General features: G+C 48.8%; 1 protein-coding gene across 1 annotated transcript in view; it reads left to right on the forward strand.

Annotated features, from left to right (window-relative positions):
* Positions 1-19,653, forward strand: part of Exd3 (exonuclease 3'-5' domain containing 3) — an 81,262-nt gene that overhangs the window by 45,768 nt on the left and 15,841 nt on the right. The window contains 13 exon segments of the mRNA XM_029562586.1: positions 1,126-1,226; positions 2,433-2,506; positions 2,976-3,014; positions 4,458-4,624; positions 4,914-5,055; positions 6,869-6,932; positions 6,935-7,078; positions 7,254-7,363; positions 7,878-8,040; positions 8,140-8,228; positions 8,230-8,304; positions 8,989-9,079; positions 9,082-9,149. Coding sequence (XP_029418446.1) covers positions 1,126-1,226; positions 2,433-2,506; positions 2,976-3,014; positions 4,458-4,624; positions 4,914-5,055; positions 6,869-6,932; positions 6,935-7,078; positions 7,254-7,363; positions 7,878-8,040; positions 8,140-8,228; positions 8,230-8,304; positions 8,989-9,079; positions 9,082-9,149 — 1,327 coding nt within the window.

The following is a 19,653-nucleotide window of genomic DNA, read 5'->3' on the forward strand; positions in this document are numbered from 1 at the left end:
GGCATTGCATGACACAGGTGCACTTACCTACATGCAGGCAATACACACATACACATAAAATAAAAATAATAAAATTTTTTTAAAGTTTTGTTTAAAAACAAAAAAAAAAGAAGTGTTACAAAGTCCCAACATCCAAATAATGAGGGCCTCGGGAAGAATAAGCAGAGGAAGGACCTCAGAGAACAAGGAGGATATCAGTCAGGCCCTGGAAGGGAGGGCACTGGCGGCCTGAAGAGCAGACCTGTAGGACATACAGGCATGGTGTCCTGACCTGGCTTGCTAAGATGTGGAGAACTTACAAACCTCCCAAAGAGCTGGTGACACCCCAGGGGTCAGGAGTTAGGAGTGGTTCAGAGTTCCTGCTGTGTCCCTGGAGCCATGTCCAGGTTCCACCTTGCCTTCTGGATCCACCGAGCTCCCAGTGCAGCTTAGGAGGGATCCAGACCTTCACACACACCATCTACAAATACATGGCAGACATCATGTCTAAAACACTTTTAGCAGCTTTACTTTACTATAACCTGGGAGGTGGAGGTTGTGGGCCCAGAGTGAGTATGGAACCTGGAACTACACTGTCAAGAGAAAAGAGCCACCCTTGATGAGAAAGCTTCTGGATGAGGAGTGAAAACACAGTGAACTAGGTAAGAGTTAGCCCAGAGGACAGCTAAGCTGTGGGTCACATTTTCACATGGTACTGAAAATGCAGAATGCATAGATCTAACTGGAAACTCTCATATCGTTATTTGTGGGGTCATTGAGATACCCTGAAAATGAACATCAAAGTGATCACAGTGGGAGTGTGCAAATGTGGGACCATCTCCAAGTTGACCTGCAGGTGGCTAGGCCTGGGGATGCGGGGAGGGGTACATTGTTTCTCCTGTAGCTTTGTAGAATTCCTTTTAACCTATTCATGAGAGTGACTTTGATGAAAATAAAACTTTTTTTGTCTTTGTGAGACAGGGTCTCCCTGTAGCCCCAGCTGGCCTCAAACTCACAGAGATTCGCCCGCTTCTGCCTCCCGAGTGCTGGGATTAAAGGCTTGTGCCACCATGCCTAGCTCGAAAATGAAACTTAAACACAGTAACTTGAAAACAGGAACAGACAGGCAAGATTCTCTCCCTACAGGCAGCACCCCAGGGTAACCTCCATGAGACTGGAGAGGCTAAGCCCCAAAGTGCTCAGTCTGCAGGTCCTGCGTCTGCAGCAGCAGTACCATGCAGCCCCTGGTAAGTGTTCCCTGGGTAAAGCACTTGGAGGGACACCCTCACACCTGCCTCCCTAAGAGCTCTGAACCATACCCTCTGCTCCCAAGCCTGGGGGTCTCTGTCCATCTCCAAAACTGAATGAATCACTCTGTAGACTTCTACTTTGCCCTTTACAAACTTTCTCTTTCCTCCTCCTTGCTTCCTCCTTCCTCCTCTCCAGAAATTGTCTCTAGGTTTTGTTGAGCACCAACTAGAGATTTATGCTTGGCCTCAAGGTCTTTATATTCCCAGCCAGCGGTAACAAGCCAGGAAGCTGGCACAACTAGGGTGGGGCAAGGGGGTAGGCAGAGGCTCCTGGGGCCTCTCTGAGGAGGTCTGAGCAAAGCCTTGCTGGGAGCTGTTATCCTGGTGGCCACCCATCTCCCAAAGCCCTTCGTAACACCAGCCTTGCCTCTGGCCCCTCTCTGGGTGGCACAGATCCCTACCATACCATCAGACAGGATTCCTGCAGCAAGGGGCTCTCGGATGTTGACTGGGATGCCCTGCAGCCTGGAGTGGAGATCAAGCTAAGCTTTATCAACCCTGGGAGCAAGGGCAGAATCTCAAAGGGGGCCTCTGGGTAAATAGGGTTCTATGAGGACTCATTAGCCTGACAGGACAACTGGACACAGCACCAGGGAAAGATAGGGGGACTGGATGCTGCATGAGGTCCTCTCCCTCAGAAAGACTGATCAGAGCAAGTGTAAGTGTGTTAACATGAATGTGTTGGGCCCTACTGTATGCTTCAGGCCTGATCCAGGCACAGTAGCAAGCACTTGGCCTTGAATCTGGGTTCCAGTGGGAGAAGGCAGGAAATAGAAGCCATACCACAATGTCAGGAAGGCCCAGCCCTGAAAAGAGGCATGAAAGCTCTTAAAGGGGATGCTGCCCCCAGGTCACCTGTGCAAGGCCTGGACAGAAGGGCTTGTGTGTGAGTAGTATGTGTATCACTGAAGGAGAGCCTGGGGTGGGCTTCAGGGAGAACAGGTAGAGGGCTCTGGCCCTGGGGTTTGTGAAACTGACCCTGGAAAGAGCCCAGACCTTGGAGAGAGTGTGTGCTCTGAGTAGAAGTTGGAAGATGCACTGCCCTGCTGCGGCTCAGCCTCCCTCCCGCAACCCAGGAGCAGAGGGCCCTGTTCTATGCATCCCCAAATTCCCAGCCACCACTGAGCCCTGCCTCTCTTTCAGCACTCTGTCCCAATGTCATCGCCCAGCAGCGCCTGGGGGCCCTGCAGTACCTGTGCTACAAGCGGTTTGTGGAGGTGCGTGTATAGAGGCCTGGGCCAATCTATGAGTACTAAGTAGTAGCCTCCACCAGCAGCTGAGCCCTGCCAGTTGTTGCCTCAGATAGGCACTGGGTACAACTGTAAGCCAGACTGACCCCAGCAGTGTCTATCCACAGTCACTCTAAGTGCCTGGGCTGGCAGCTTGAACAGAGGCTGCATCTCACCCAACCCATGGCCACCTGGGTACAGTCCTGACATAAGCAGTTCTGCCCACCTGCTCTTCCACTCTCACTTTGAGCTAGTGGGACCATACCAGGCAGCTGGACCTCCAAGGTCCACATGCTACTACCCACTATGGTGGGACAAATGGGCAAGTGGATTACTGTGCCAAGGACATGGTCCTGTGTAGGAGGCCAAATGCAGGCCTTTGAGGAAGGTGGCTCAACTCTGGCTCCTCCTAGCTTCTGAGCTGCCCCTGGAGACAATTTTCTGTTTGCTTTTGCAGAAAAGCATGTCTCAGGAGATCTGGACCGACCATGTTCAGGTGAGTTGACATAGGTAGGTTGGTGTGTGCACACAACATCCATGAGATGCTCTAATCAATCCCTGTCAGTACTGGGAGAGACAGTGTCCTGTATGCACACTCGTGCTGTGTGGCTTCTGCAAGCCTTGGAGTGTGGTTGTAGGCCCAGAGAGCTAGCCTGCTGCTTACAGGCCACTGGAGCCCCTGTAACTACAGGGATGGGATAAAAACATGGAAGGTGTGTAGGAGGGGCAGAGTGAGTGTGAACACATGGGTGCAAGTGAGGAACACCATGAATACCCTGTCCTGTGTGGACTTGTCCATGTTGCACACAGGTATACTGGTCCTGAGGCTAGATCCCAGGGTTATCGCATAGGTGCAAAGCTGTCCTTGAGCCCCAGAGAGCAGGTGGGAGGACAGAGGTATCTTCAAGGCCCTGAAGTGGCGTAGGAACGTGGCTGGCCTCTGAAGCTTGCCCCCTGCCAGGCAGAGGGTGGCACCCAGCCAAGGCAGGACTGAGCCATTTGGGAGGAGGGACACAGTGAATCACCAGAGAGGAATGCACAGCCTTCGGGTGAGGCCCGGAAGGCTAGTCCCCCCTGGGTGCCAAGGCTGAGCCTGCCGGAAGGGCAGCGGACATCCTGAAGAATGTGGAGGAATTTCCACATATTGTCGTCCACGTGGGAACCCACGGCCAGGGGGAAGCGTACGCCTCAGGATGCCGGGGGCACTGAAGCCATCTGGGCAAGCAGCCCTGAGCAGGCCAGCATGGACTCCTCAAGGGACACTGAGGCCATGAAGGCCAGAGGTCATGAGGGCAAGGGACTCCAACTCCTGGGGGTCCCCACACTTAAGTCATTCTGTGACTTTATTGACTTGAAGACTTGCCCAATGTAAATCTCCTGATGAGACCCATGATGCCAAAGCATAGCCTTGCCCTGGATTTCCCAGGGGGCTTGGGCCCTGCAAGCCTCATGGCTACCTCTCCTTCTACACAGGACAGAAGGTGCTGGGTTGGGTAGCCAGGTAAGGAGAACTCAGACATGTGAGGACCAGGTTACTGCCTCTCTGGTGCTGAGATCCTTGCCCTCTGCCTAGATCCCAAGCTAACAGCATCCTTGGCCTCCCCATTCCTCAAGGGCCCACCAGAGCACAGAGGATAAGGAAAGGCTGGCACAGGATCTATGGATGAGGGCCAGAGGGAGGAAAAGCAGGGCAGAGTATGTTCTAGAAAACTGTTCCAATCCCAGCCAGAAGGTCTGTTGATGCATTTCTGGCCACGTAGCATCAGGGAGTAGAAACTTGGAGGTGGGGAGGGACCTGGGTGCTGTGCTGGCTATAAGTACTCAATGTGACAACCTTGGGGTCTCTGGGCAGGAGAGGTTGCTGTGAACCTGTAGGACTCAGCTGATCTACTGAGATCCCACTGGGTTCTGTGGGAGTTCTCATTGTTGACCCCCACAGGACCAGGTAGACCAGAGCCCCTGGCTACAGGAACAGCTGCTCCAGCTGGTGGCCTCTCATAGGGATCTAGCCACCACTGCCCAGTGTGCCCTGGACCTCTCACTGCCTGAAGAACATCTGCCAGCCATGGTGGCTGTGGAACTCAGTCGACTCAGGCTCCAGGGGAGGTGAGCACCCTGCCTCAGGGTGGGATTCTGCCTGGGACAGCCCCCATTTGGGGCAGTAACTACAAATCACACAGTCTACCACTTATACAGAGCCTTGTGATCAGGTCCATGGTCAGAATCAGCTGTCTCATGGCCTAGTAGGGCAGACAGCAATCCCCAAGCCCCAAGAAGGATTTCAAGAGAGCAGATCTGAGCCCCCGTCTGAGTAAGCCCCAGGCACTCTGCTGCCTCTGTATGTGGGGCAGATGAGGGCCCAGAGCAGGGATGCCACCAGCTCTGTTCCTACTAGGACAACCAAAGCTGATTCAAGACTGGAGGAGCCACAGGAAAATGTGAAGGAGGATTATTACCAGCTGCCCATCACCAGGGAGAACATCTACTTCCTGTCTTCCTGGGAGGACCTGGCCAGACATGAGACTGCACTGCTGCAGGTGGGTGCCTGGACTGGTCCTGACAGCATGCTGCCCACTGGAGTCACTGTGTAGAGTCCTTAGGGAGTGGTATTTGTAGACCAGGCTAGGCCTCTGGCATCCATCCATACTATGCACTATATACCTCACTCTCTGACCTCTCACCCAGGATGCCCCAGAGTCCCTGTAAGGTGACCTGTTCCCTAGGGCAGAGACAGGGACACACTGAGACTGATGAGACACCAGGACTCCTTGAGTACTTGTACTTTCAGGTCACCATGCCAACCTGCAGAAGGTACTTGTATTAGGCTTTGTTGCTATGATCAAATACCTGATGGTCTAGTTTGCTTTCTGTTGCTGTGATAAAATCCTAATGAAGGGACTGGAGAGATGGTTCAGGAGTTAAGAGCTCCAGCTGCTCTTCCAGAGGACTTGGGTTGAATTCCCAGCACCCACATGGTGGCTAACAACCATCTGTAACTCCAGTTCCATGGGATACAATACCCTCTTGCCTCCGAGTGCTCTGCAAGACATGGGTGCACTACATACATGCAGGCAAAACACACACACAAAATAGATGAAAAAAATTAAAAAAAAAAAAAACACTGACAAAAGCCAAGTTAGGAAGGAGTGGGTTTATTTGGCTTACAGGTTACTGTCTGTCATCGAGGGAAACCACAGGAATGGAAACAGAGACCATGGGAAAACGCTGCTTGCTGACTTACTTCCTCTGGCTCATTCAGCTACTTATGCAACCCAGGACCAACTGCCTAGGGATGGCACTGCCCACAGTGGGATGGCCCTCCTACATCAATTAGGAATCAAAGAAATGCCCACAGACATGCCCACAGGCCAGTCCAATAGAGGAAATTATTCAGTTGAGGCTGTCTTACCAGGTGACTCTAGTTTGTGTCAAGCTGACAAAAACTAACCACACAACTTAAGGAGTGTCTTAGTCTGTTTCTCCACTGCTGTGACAAAATACTCTGACCAATACCAACTTGGGGAGGAAAGGGTTTATTTGCCTTACATCTCCCAGGTCGCAGTTCATCAGGGAGCCCAAGGTAGGAACTCAGGGTAGGAACCTGGAAGCAGGAGCTAGAGCACAGGCCAAGGAGGAACGCTGCTTACTGGCTTGCTTCCTTGGCCCCTGTTCAGCCTGCTTTCTTATGCAACACAGGCCCACCTGCCCAGGGGTGGCACCACCCACAGTGGGCTGGGCCCTCCCACATCACTCATCAAGAAGATGCCCTTCAGACATGGCCACAGGCCAGTCCAATAGAGGCAATTCCCCGATTGAGACTCCCTCAACCCAGGTGTGTCAAGTTGACACTAAAGCTATCCAGCACAAGGAGAGAAGGAATAGTTTGGCTCAGAGTTTGAAGATATAGTCTATCATGACAGGGAGGAGAACAGCAGGGGCATGAGGTGGTTGGTCACATTGCATCCACAGGAAGCTGGTGCTCAGCTCACTTTCTCTTTATTCAGTCCAGGTTGGTGGCTACCCGCATTCAGAGTGGGTCTTTCCCAGCTGAATTAACCCAGTCTAGAAATTTCCTCCTAGATACACCCAGAAGTTTGTCTCCTAGGTGATTCTAGATCCTGCCAAGTTGGTATTACCATCACAGTGCCCAAGGTTTCCTTGCTCTACAGCTGGGGCCTGAGATGGCCTGTGGACAGCCAGGCCTACCCCTTCCTCCTCTGTTCTAACCACACGGAAATGGGAAGGCATCATCTGCCAGAACCTTGACCCCTGGGGCAGCTCCAACTCTCTCAGGCCATAGTCTATGAAGATGCAAGTCTAACCATCATGTCTGCCTTTCTCTGTCAATAGCCTGGCAGGGTGATCGGTGTGGATGTGGAGTGGAGACCTTCCTTTGCTGGGGTGGGCCGGCCTGAGCATCCATTCTGCAGGTGGCCGAGGAGGGCTGGGTGTTTCTGTTGGATGTGTCTGTGCTCTCACAGCCACCACAAGGGCAGGGGGCAAAGGCCTTCTCCAGGCTGGTGTCTCAGCTTCTCTCAGACTCCTCCATCGTCAGGTTGGGTGAGCAAAGTCCCCCCAGGCCCCTGCCCAGTCAACAAAAGAAGGATTGCCACACCTCTGCACCAGCCCTTTCCCCTCTACATGCCCCCTAGGAAGCATGACTGTGAGATGGCGGGGAGGGCACAAAATCCAGCCTACCTTGGGTTTTCCACACACTGACAGCTCTAACTCACAGGCTATGGAATGGTGGGAGACCTGAAGAGCCTGGGCACTGTCTGCCCTACTTTGGCTGGTGTAGAGCAGCAGATTCGGGGCAGCATGGACCTGTTGCCAGTGCACAGATGGGTGAGCAGCCAGGCTTCTCTGACCCTAGGCCCTCCTTCCTGCCAAGCCGCCCAGACAGTGCTGCTTGAGTCCAGGTTTCCACCAGGCTGGCCTATGGGCTCTGTGGGGTGAAGACTTGTTCGGCCCTTCTCCCTAGCTGAACTACCATCAGCTTGGCCACAGGTCACCAGGGCCCCAGAGGATACTCAGCAGAGCAAAATCTAAAATCCCCAAGGGAGGTGGCACTACAGGCATCCCCAACCCCTCCTGATATAAGGCACTTTCTTGGCACCCCACTCTGGAAGGCACCCTAGGAAATCAGATGTTTGCCTTGGAGGGCCTGGGTGACAGCTAACTGCAACCCTGTAGTCCACACACAGCTGTCATCGGTGTCCTCTGCTTCGCCCTCTGCACTGGCTGCTGATGGATGGGGCAAGCACTTTACTGGCATGAAGGCAGCATGAGCACAGGATGGTGTGGCAAGTCCTCTTCCCTTTAGGAAAAATGCCTTACCCCCACAGAGCTGTTTTGGCAGATGCAGGTGGCAAACATGCTGGCCTCTTCTGTGGATGGGTCTGGGGGGCCACGAGGCCTGAGCTTCCTGGTGCAGCAAGTGCTGGGCAAGCCCTTGGACAAGGCACAGCAGCTCTCCGGTTGGGACCGCCGACCACTGTGTGAGGAGCAGCTTGTCTATGCAGGTGCACAGGGCAGGGGGGCTAGGCCAGGCTGTGACCCCTCCCCATCCTATCCCTCCTGCCCTCCGTATACTGCAACTGAAGCTATCTCTGCCCCCTCAGCTGCTGATGCCTATTGCTTGCTGGAGGTTTACCAAGCTTTGTGCAGAGAACCTGCCCACCTTTATCAACTGGCAGATGGAGGAGGCAAGAGCGGAGCCCAAGCACAGCAGGAGACAAGAGTCTCAAGAGCCTCCTCTGTGGGAGGCCCCAACCCTACCTAAGCAGGTGGGCGAAACTTTTTAAGGCCCCTTCATCAGAATTCTTGGGGAAATGGGTCTGTAAGCCTGGGACTTATGGAGATGAAGCAGCATTTGGCTATTCTGCTGAGCCCCTCACCTCACCCCAGTGTACCTACACGTGACTCCCCACTGTGTGCAGTCACTCAAGTCCCGCTGTGTGGCATCATTTGATTTCTGCATTTTTTTTGGGGGGGGGGTATTTTTGAGACAGCGTCTCCCTGTAGCCCCAGCTGTCCTGGAACTCACTATGTAGACCAGGCTGGCCTTGAACTCACAGAGATCAGCCTGCCTCTGCCGCCTAAGTGCTGGGATTAAAGGCGTGTGCTACCATGCCCAGCTATTTCTGCATTTCTTAAAGAGTTTTTTTAAAGATTTCTTTATTTTGTGCATGTGAGTGTTTGCCTGTATGTATGTATGTATGTGCACTACATGCATGTTTGGTGGCTGTAAGAGAATATAGGATCCTCTGGAACTGGAGTTACAACCGGTTGTGACCTGTCATGTGGGTGCTAGGAACTGAACCCAGTTCCTCTGCAAGAGCAGCAAGTGCTCTTAACCACTGAGCCATCCTCCAGTCTTTCCTATATGGAGCTCATGGAGCTGGTGACACTGTTAAAACACAGCTGGCCTCACACCACACAGGTGATTCCTGACTTGGGACTTTTTGCAGGTACCTGTGGCCACCAGGGAAGGAGCTGCTCCAAAAGTCCCGGCTTGGGCCTTCCGTGTAGTATGTGACAGCATGCTCCAGGGGCTGGCCCGGAGCTGCGCTGTCTTGGCATGGATGTAGTTGTGCTGGGCAGCCATGAGGACCACCACAAGGCAGCTGAGGTGAGAGTCCTGAGAAGGGTCCAGGGTCATCATGAGGTACACCTGCTCCCAGCATCACACCTGCCTCCTGCTCATTCACAGCTCTCCCAGCTGTGCCAGGCAGAGGCTGGGAACTGAAGGACTAGCTGGGGACCCAGTGGCCAGGAAGAGGCTTTTAACCTGTAATCCAGAAGACACAGTGGGTATTCCCAGTGATGGCTATAGAATAATGATCCCAGCAGGCACTCCAGTGCCACCCCCTGCTGGTGCCTGGGCTACTGCAGCAAATCTCCCATGCAGTGCCTCAATAAGACTCCAGCTTACCTCTTAGAGTTCTGTAGGCCAATGTCCAGGGTCCATCTCCCAGGGCTACAGTAACTGTCTCACAGGGTTGCTCCTAGAGGCTAATGGGAGAATTTTCCTTCTTCCTTGTTCACCTCTACAGGCACCCATGCTCCTTGCCCGTGACCCCTTCCATGTGTCACTCCTGCATGCACCTGTCATAGCCCTGGACAGTCAAGGCCTTGCTCTGGTGATGGCCTCTAGATACACCAAACCCAACAGATAGCATCATGGGGGGAGCAAGAATAGATGATCATATGGCAAGATGAGGCAAGAGACTCAGGGCAGCTTGTTCTCCCAGGAACCTGCTCTTGAGGGAGTTAATGGGTCCTGTGAGAACTACACCCATCCCTTCCATGGGTGACCCTCAGTGGTCTAACTGCTTCCACCTGGCTCTACCTCAAGTCCCAGCACCTCAGCATTAACACATATGAGACCAAGTTTTCAGCACGTGGATCTCTGGGAACACAGACCACATGCACAGTTCTCTCCCACTATGAGATATCAAGGCACTAAAGGCCCAGTTTGCAGACACAAAGAGGACGCTAGTAGGCCAGGATGCAATGTGGCAAACTTTGCTCAGACCTGTGGTTCAGAAACCCCAGTGGTGTAGAAGAGGCCCAGATGTTTGAGTATATGCTACTTCAGAGGCTTTAGTTCATGTCTTAGGAGTGACAGGCGTGGCTGAGGATCCTGAGTGTGCTAGAAGAGGCTGGCAACCTCTGACCACACCAACCCAGTTCCAGCTTCACATGAAGGACTGGCCCTGCAAGATATCTTATCTCAGCCAGGCATGGTGATACATAAGTTTGACTCTGAGGCCAGCCTGAGACCTGCAACCCTTTCTCAAAGTAATTTCTCCAGCTGGGCATGACAGCACATGCCTGTAATCCCAGCACTGGGGAGTTAGAAGCAGGAAGATCAGGAGCTCAAGGTCAGTCTTGGCTAAATATCAAGTTCAAGGCTAGCCTGGGCTAGAACTTCTCAACAAACAAAAGTCATTTTTTTATTTTTGTGTGCTGGGAACCAAACTCAGGATCTCATGCCACCTCTCATGGCACTATAGCTCCAGCCCTTAAAAGTAACTTTTGCTGGCATGTTGCTCAGTGGTAGAGTGCTTGTGCAGTATGCCCAAAGCCCTAGGTGTGATCCTTAGCATTGAGGGGAGGCAGAATGGGAGAAGAGAAGAGGAAAAGTCCCTTATCTCCTGCAGTCATTCCTAACTTCTGAGGCAAGAGACAGAATTCCATCCTGCAGTGACTGAACTAGAACAGAAATTAAATTTTCAGTTGACACCAGGAAACTCTGAGTTTGCCAGGTTTCTTGGCATGGTTTTATTTCACCACACTTTGGTGTCTCCTTCCCTTACCATGAGGTTGCCATCTTTCCATGTTTTTGCTTCCTGCTCTGTGGTATGCCTTGTGCAAGAAAGTGCTCACCGATCAGGACTGGTGCTATGGTCCCAGGGAAGCTGGCCTACCAGGTTCTTCTTTGCCCATAAGTTGCCCCTGCTGGACACTGGCCTTTCCCACATGGTGATGCAGGCTGTTCTTCTGCATTCCCATCATGGCTCTCGCTCTTTGCCTTAGAGGCAGGAGTTGCTCAGGGAAGGCAGGAGGTGGCCACATGGGGACTTGTATTCTCAACTCTTGGTGAGAATCTCCCCCAACAGACCAAGTGTCTTTTGTACCTGTCGTTTAAAGTGTGTTGTTGGAGGGGTTAAGTGAACACACAGCTCTGCTAGGGGAAGACTTGAGGCTCCTGCCTCATCCCCTGGGCTCTACCCCATGTGCCCTTCTCTGTGCTGCTGACCTTGCCTTGTCACCAAGCTTCATCAGGAGGGTGACCATTTGTTGAACCCTGAGGGTAACCTTGGGACCCTCAACACTTGCCCATTTGACCCACAACACAAACTCACTGTCTAAATCCCTGGCCAGGGAGTTCCACTGCTGCCATCTGCCCTTCCTGCACCTGGAAACAGCTCCACGACAGGTTGTGCAGGGCAGGGAGTAAGTCATTTAAAAGAGAAGCAGTGTTCCCTCCATCTATGAGGTGTTTTTGTTTTTTTGTTTTGTTTTGGGGTTTTTTTTGGGAGGGGTCTTTTTGAGACAGGGTCTCCCTGTAGCCCCAGCTAGCCTGGATTCACTATGGAGACCAGGCTGGCCTCGAACTCACAGAGATCTGCCTGCCTCTGCCTCTGCCTCTGCCTCCTGAGTGCTGGGATTAAAGGCATGAGCCACCAGGAGTTTTTTTTTAAGTTCTCTGATGCCTTCCAATCACATTTAATACCCTTCTCTAGAAGATCTTACATCATGTGCTGACTTTTCTCCAGGAAATTAATACTTTCTCGTACTGTTATAAATTGTGCTGTTTTTATTTTCTGCTGATTACAGGGCTGATGCTACCCTTTGCATTTACTCTCATATCCAGCTTCTTTGATGAGCACTCCGTAAGCTCACTGAACTGGCTGCCGGCTCTTTAGAGTTCTCTTTGAAGGGTTATCACCTACAAACAATAGTTTTCTTTCTTCCAGGCCTTCTCTCCTCTGCTTATTTCCATACTGCATAACATTAGTCAGTATCTCAAACTACTGTATAGTGTGGTAATGGTGGCTGTCCTGTTTGCTTCTGATCAGAATGTCAGCAGGCGGTATGGGCTTACAGATAGATACTCTGGACTTAGTGTCTTCTTAAGAAGGATCATCTAGTGCTGACTTTCAGCAATGGCTACTCAGCTGTCTGTACCTCTTGAGTCATAGATGGTAACTTAATGACCTTTCTGGAACATGTCTTATCAATATGTCACACCCCTGGGGTCAGGCTGCTGTCAGGCCTTTCTCATCCTGATTTAGGGCCTGCAAGCATGCTCAAATTTTCTTACTGTTGCTTATTTTGCCACCCCCTCCCCATTTCAACAAGGAGTCGATTTATCATCTTCTAAAGTTACTAGTATTTGGCTTTGTTATTCCTTCCCTTTATTTTTTTTCCCTCACAGGACTGGGGATTGAACCTAGGGCCTCTGCATGCTACACAAGCACTCTACTGCTGAGCTATAGCCCCAGCCCCCATCTCATTAATGTCTATTCTTGTCTTTATAGTTTCCTTCCTCTACTTTCTCTGGGCTATTCCCAAGCAGAACACTTAGGTCTTTTAATTTCAGCTTCTCTCAGTTTATGATATAAACATTGAAGGTCATAAATTTCTCCTACAGCCCTGTTTTCACTTCACTCCAGCAGTTTTGATACACAGCACTTTCATTATGTTTTAGTTCCAACAATTTGCAAAGGTCTATCACCGTTACTCCTTTATTTAAGGGTTTTTTTTTAAGGCTATTCTCCATTCAGAACACTGGGGGGTTTGGGACTTTGTACTTACCCTTCTAAAAAGGATTGAGCTTTAGTGAAGCAGTGTGATCTGCTTCCATTTTTAGAAACTTACTAAGATTTGCTTTTGACTAAGTAACTGGTCCTTTGACAAATGTCCAGGTAGAGGGACTACTCTTACAGAAGACCCAAGATTGGTTCCCAGCACCCACATGGTAGCTAACAATCGTCCTTAACTCCAGTTCCAGGTAATCCGACACCCTCTTCTGGTCTCTTCGGGCAGTGCACCATGTGGTGCACCTACATACATGCAAGCAAAACACACATAAAATAAAATTTAAGCCGTTGGTGGTGGCGCACGCCTTTAATCCCAGCACTTGGGAAGCAGAGACAGGTGGATCTCAGTGAGTTCAAGGCCAGCCTGGTCTACATAGTGAGTTCCAGGCCAGCTGGGGCTAAAAGACCATAAATAAATAAATAAATAAATAAATAATAAATACATAAATAAATAAATAAATAAATTGGGGGCTAGAGAGATAGCTCAGTGGTTAAGAACACTGGTTGTTCTTACAGAAGACCCGGGTTCGAATCCCAGCACCCACATGGCATGTAACAACTGTCCGTAATTCCAGTCCCAGGAGATCCGACAGCCTCTCTGACCTCCACAGGCATTGCACGACACGGGTGCACTTACCTACATGCAGGTGATACACACATACACATAAAGTAAAAATAATAATAAAATTTAAAAATAAAATGTCTAGTCTGGCAATATTTTCTTTTTAACATATTCATTTATATTCATTTTAGTAACTAGAGTTCAGGCTTCAGGTCTCAATCTGTGCTTTCTACTTACCTTTTTCTGATTGTCTTGGCCTTTTGGCTGGGATCAAGTATAACCGTTTCTGTTCTCTTTCCTTCTTATATTCTTTTAGTTTTTTACACTTATTCTTCTTTCCCTCTGTGAGTTTGAAAGTTACAAATTTTGTTTCTATTTTCTTTGGGAGGTTCACCAGAAATGCTCATATGTATTTCAGCTATGATATTTAAAGTTAAAGTCGGGCTGGGGAATGTAGCCCATTTGGTAGAGTGTGTTACCCAGTGCATGAGACCCTGTATTTGATCCCTAGCACTTCATAAACCAGGTGTGGTGATACGTACCTATAAGCCTAGCACTTAAGAGGTAAAGGCAAGACACTTAGAAATTCAGGGTAATCCTCAGCTACATAGCAAGTTTGAAGTTAGCTTGGGCTACATGAGACCATGTCTCAAAAAAATAAAATTCAGATAAAGTCAATACAAGGATATAAAATCAATTCAGCCTTCCAGCTTACCTGCTGTTATTTTCTAACATTTTAATGCTGTGGTTTTTTGGGTTTGTTTGTTTGTTTGTTATCTCCCTCTCTCTCTCATTTCTACAAATCACATCTCACCATACCTGGTTTTATGCACTGAGGCAGTTTACGGGCCATTTGCTGCACAGCCTTCCTTCCTCCAAGAGAAAACAAGTGTTCTTTCCGTGAGTTTCCTGTTCCGTGCTTTAATTGGACTGATTTTTTCACTCAGAAATCTCTGCTTCTAATCTCAGAAGACAACGTTGCTGGGTTTGTGACTAGTTGGATAAAAGTCTGAAAACAGCCTCTGTCCTTTGCTTCACTGCTGTCCTGGGGCTGGCCGTGCCATCCCTGCTCCCGCATGCTGGTCTGCTTTGTGCTGTGGGAGCGCTTTTACCTTGGTTCCCTGTGTTTAAATATTTATCCATTTTGTCCATTTTTATTATATATTTATTGTATGTGTGTTTTCCCAGGCTGTAATGCATATGTGGAGATCAAGGGACATCTTGTAGGAGTCAGTTCTCTTCTTCCCCCATGTGGGTCCCAGGGATCGAACTCAAGTCATCAGCTTTGGCAGCAGGTGCCTTTACCCACTGAGCCATCTTGCTGGCCCCAGTCTGTCAGTTTGTTTTGTTTTTGTTTTTTATTTATCATATAAATGTATTTTTATTACCACAAAGTACCTTTTTATTGTTTTATTTTTCTTAATTTTCATGGTAAATATACATGCATAAAGTTTACCATTCTAACCATTTTTAGGTCTGATTCAGTGGCATGAAGCACATTCACAGTGCTGTGTCATCTAGTTCTGTGACTTTCCATCATCTCAGACTGAAATGCAGTGGCTAGTAAGGAGCCAAGCTGAGTCTAGTAACACTGTTGTGCTCTGTCACTGTCCAAGGGCCTGGAGTAGGTAGAGCTGTGTTGTGTTTGCCCTGTTGTGTCTTGACTACAGTAGTCCTTTAGTCTCCACATGGGATTGGTCCCATTGGACTCCCTGCAGATGCCAAAATTTGCAACCACTCAAAGTTCCTTGTGTGAGATGTAACCTGACACTGTCTCATACATTTTACTGTCTTTAGATGGCTCATACAATGTAAATGCCATACTGTACCATCAGAGACTCATGATAGGACAAAGAACCTTGCATACTTAGTACAGACATCACCCTGGTAGGTAGGCCCAGCTACACAGCCCAGCGGGTATGAGGAGAGGCTGCTCACAGCAGAGCTGGACCCAGGAAGTGGCGAGGCTGCAGCAGAGTCAGTCCACACAACACTCATCAGCGGGCTCAGTGTGTGGCAAATTTAAGTTTTGATTTTTGCAGCTTTCTAGATCTTTAACAGAATATTTTCAGGAACTGGAGAAATGATTCAGCAGTTAAAGTACCCTTGCAGAGTACCTGGGTTCCATTCCCAGCAGCCACATGGTGGCTAACAACAGTCCATAACTCCAGATCTAGGAGATTTGACACCTTAATAAAATATTAAATAGATAAAATATTTTTAAAAATATTTTCAGGCCGAGGGTGGTGGCGCACGCCTTTAATCCCAGCACTTGGGAGGCAGAGACAAGGCCAGCCTGGTCTACATAGTGAGTTCTAGGCCAGCTGGGGCTACAGGGGAGACCCTGTCTCAAAAAGACCAAAAAAAATTTTTTCAATTCACGTTTGGTTGAATCTTCAGATACAGGCCCTGTGGATATGGAGAGATGATTGTATTTCACTCAGCATGTTTACAAGGTTCATCTACATCCTGTCGTATGTCAGAATTTTTCTCCTTTTTAAGACTGAGTAATATTCTGTGGCATATTTGGACAATTTTCTGCTTATTGCTGTGGGTGGACCCTTGTGTTGGTTCCCTCTTGTGGCTATTGTGAGTACTGCTGCTATGAATACAGGTGGACAGGAGTCTGCCTTAGGTTCTCTGGGGCAGACACCTAGGATCCTGGAATAGCCAGGTCCTATGGTAATTCTACATTTATACTCTTGAGGAACAGCTTCATGTTCCCTAGTTACTGTTCCCTGTTTCTCCAAGTGCCATACTTTCTATTGTCTTTGTTTGATTGTCTGGTTTTTGATTTGCTAGTTTTGAGACAAAGTCTCACCTTGTAGCCCAGACTGGCCTCCAACTCAAATCAGGCCTCCTGCCTCAGCCTCCCAAGGGCTGGAATTTCAGGTGTGTGCATGACAGACAGATGATATGCACTCCTCTAGTGACCAGTGCTGCTGAGTACCTTCTTATTGACCATCTGTATGTCTTCTCTGGACAAATGTCCTCTCAAGTCCCTTGACCTTTTTAAATGGGGCTGTTTGCTTTTTTGTTGTTGAATATAGCTGAGATGTTAATCCTGGGTCAGCTGCACAGTCTGCAAATGTTTTTTCCAAAGTGTGAGTTCTTCTTCCCTATCACCTCCCTCTTTTTCTTGTCAGGACAAGATTGAGATGGGGTCTTACATAGCCCAGACTGACCTTGAACTTGCTGTGTCGCTGAGAATGACCTTGAACTTCTGATTCTCCTGACTTTATCTCCCCAGTGCTGAGATTACAGGTGTGCCTCCACTACAGTACTGGGGTTCTAACCCAGTAGGACTCTTCATGATGCTGGGCAAACACTCTACCAAGTGGGCTGTGTCCTCAGCCCTCTCTTTGCAGTATCTTGAAGTGATATGCTTTGATGCACAAGAGCTTCTAATTTTTTTATTTTATGTGTATGTGTGTAATGCCTGCATGTAGGTAAGTGCACCCGTGTCATGCAATGCCTGCGAGGGAACTGGAGTTATGGACAGTTGTTAGTTGCCATGTGGGTGCTGGGATTCAAACCCGGGTCCTCTGAAAGAACAACCAGTGTTCTTAACCACTGAGCTATCTCTCCAGCCCAAGAGCTTCTAATTTCGATGAAGCTCAGTTTGTCTGTCTGCTGTTCTGTTGCCTTTGCTTGGTGTCACATCCATGAATTTGCTGTCAAGTGTAGTGTCATAAAGTTTTCCTGTGTTTTCGTCTAAGGATTTTATAGTTTCCAGCCCACATCCTTGAGTTGGTCTCATATACACCAAAGATCACTGAAGACGTTTAAGGAACAGTTCTTAACAGAGACATCCTGTGTCTTCCCTCAACTGTCATACCTGTCACCTCACTGATGGCCCCTCTACTGGCTTCTGCCTCCCTCTGACATAGTCCTTGCAGTCTTTGATAACCTCTTTGCTTTCTGGTGCAATGAGATGCTCCTGCCTGGTTTGTTTTCTACATTTTCTGTCTTAGACCTGGAAGCAGCCATTTCTTCCCAATGTTCCAACAGGTTTTTGAAAGCCGGCCAGGTACAGGTGCTTTTAGCCACAGGAATGTTTCTTGTTTCCAGCATGAGCAAAGCCCTTGGTTTGATTCCCTAGCACCACACAAACCAAGCGTGGTAGCATATACCCATAATCTCAACATTAGGGAGATAAAGGCAAGAGGATCACAAGTTCAAGGTCATCTTTGGTTGCATAGAAAGTTGAAGGCCTGCATGGGCTAGAGGAGATTCAAAATAAACTAAAACACAGTGTATCAAAAACACAAAAATATCTGGGTGTGGCGGTACATGCCTTTAATCTCAGCATTGAGGCAGGCAAATCTCTACAAGAAGGAGGCTAGTCTGGTCTACATAGTATGTTCCAGGCCATCTGGGGTTACAGGGAGACCACGTCTCAAACCTAAAAAAATGAACACTGTGTACAAAAATTCACACAGGTCTCAATTCAGATTTGGACTTTTTGTGTAATGTCCTTAATTGTAATCTCATATAGCCTTCCTCTTGGTTACAAACACCAATGCTTCTATCATCAGCAATATGAACCAAGCTTAAAAGCTTCCGAATATATGCCAGTGAGATGGATCAGCAGGTAAAACCACCTGAGTTTGAGCCCTGGGACCCACATGGTAGAAGAGAACCAACCAACTCCTGCACGTTATCCTCTTACTTGCACGTGCATTCCATGCATATGTGCTCTCTCCCTCTCACACACAAGCACACACAAATAAATATAATTTTTGAAAAAGATTTCAGGGGGACTGAAGAGATGGTTTGGCCATTAAGAGCACTGGTTGTTCTTACAGAAGACCTGGGTTTGACTCCCAGCACCCACATGGGAGCTAACCACTGTCCATAACTCCAGTTCCAGGGGATCTGATGGCCTCTTCCGCAGGCACTGCACAACAACAGGTGCACTTACATACATGCAGGCAATACACTCATACACATAAAATTAATAAATAAAATGTAAAAAAAATAAGTAAATAAAAAGAGTTCAGAGTAGCAATGTCATTATTACCAACACTAGGATATTTGTGGGTATTTTTAAATCTTTTTTGTGTGTGTATATGTATGATGGCGGAGTTCATATGTATGTGCCACAGTGTACATGTGGAGGTCAGAAGACAACCGAGGGTGTCAGTCCTCACCTTCTGCCTGAGATATGGTCTCTTTGTTCTTCACCATTGAGTATGCCAGGCTAGCTGGCATGTGAGCTCCCACAAATTCTGTTTCTACAAGCCATCTCACTGTAGGAACATAGGGATGCACAGTCTAGCTTTACATGAGTTCTGGGGATTAAAAATCAGGTCCGGGGCTGGAAAGATGGCTCAGTGGTTAAGAGCACTGACTGCTCTTGCAGAGGACCCGGGTTTGATTCCCAGCACCCACATGGCGGTTACGAACCATCCTTAACTCCAGTTCCAGGGAATCTGAGGCCTTCTTCTGACCTCCGCAGCATTGCACGACACGGGTGCACTCACATACATGCAGGCAATACACTCATATACATAAAATAAAAATAATTTCACCAGTACAGCTGGATCTGCACTGTCTGGCCAATGAGCCCCAGGAACCCTCCTATCTCTGCCTCCTCAGAACTGGGATTACAAGTGTGTTTCACCACATCTGGCTTTTTATGTAGGTTCTGGGAATCAAACTTCAGGTCCTCAACTTGTGCAGCAAGCACTTTACCCACTGAGCCATCTTCCCAGCCTTTATGTGTATTTTTAATTTTTAAATTTTTTTATTTTATTATTATTAGTGTGGGGGTGTAGGCATGCATGCCACAGTGCATACGTGGAAATCAGGGGACAAGTTTCTGGAGTAGCCTTATTCCTTCCACCTTTATGTGGGTTCTGGGGATCCAACTTAAGCTGCCAGGCTGTGCAACCAGCACCTTACCCACTGAGCTACCCCACTGGCCTGGCATCTTCAGTTTTTTATCTGTAGCTATGCCCCTGTGGTGTCAGTTTATTGCTTCCAGGCTCTCAGAACCCTCCTCCTGCACTGATCTCTCCTTCTCCAGATTTTCTTTTTTTTTTAAGACAGGGTCTCCTTATAGCCCCAGCTGTCCTAGAACTCACTATGTAGACCAGGCTGGCCTTGAACTCACAGAGATCCTCCTGCCTCTGCCTCCTGAGTGCTGGGACCAAAGGTGTGCACCACCATGCCCAGCCTTTCTTCAGATTTTTTTTAATATTTATTATTTTTATTTTATGTGTATGAGTGTATTGCCT

The sequence above is a fragment of the Nannospalax galili genome, unplaced genomic scaffold (genome assembly GCF_000622305.1).
Source record: "Nannospalax galili isolate Female #2095 unplaced genomic scaffold, S.galili_v1.0 scaffold35, whole genome shotgun sequence".
Taxonomy (NCBI): domain Eukaryota; kingdom Metazoa; phylum Chordata; class Mammalia; order Rodentia; family Spalacidae; genus Nannospalax; species Nannospalax galili.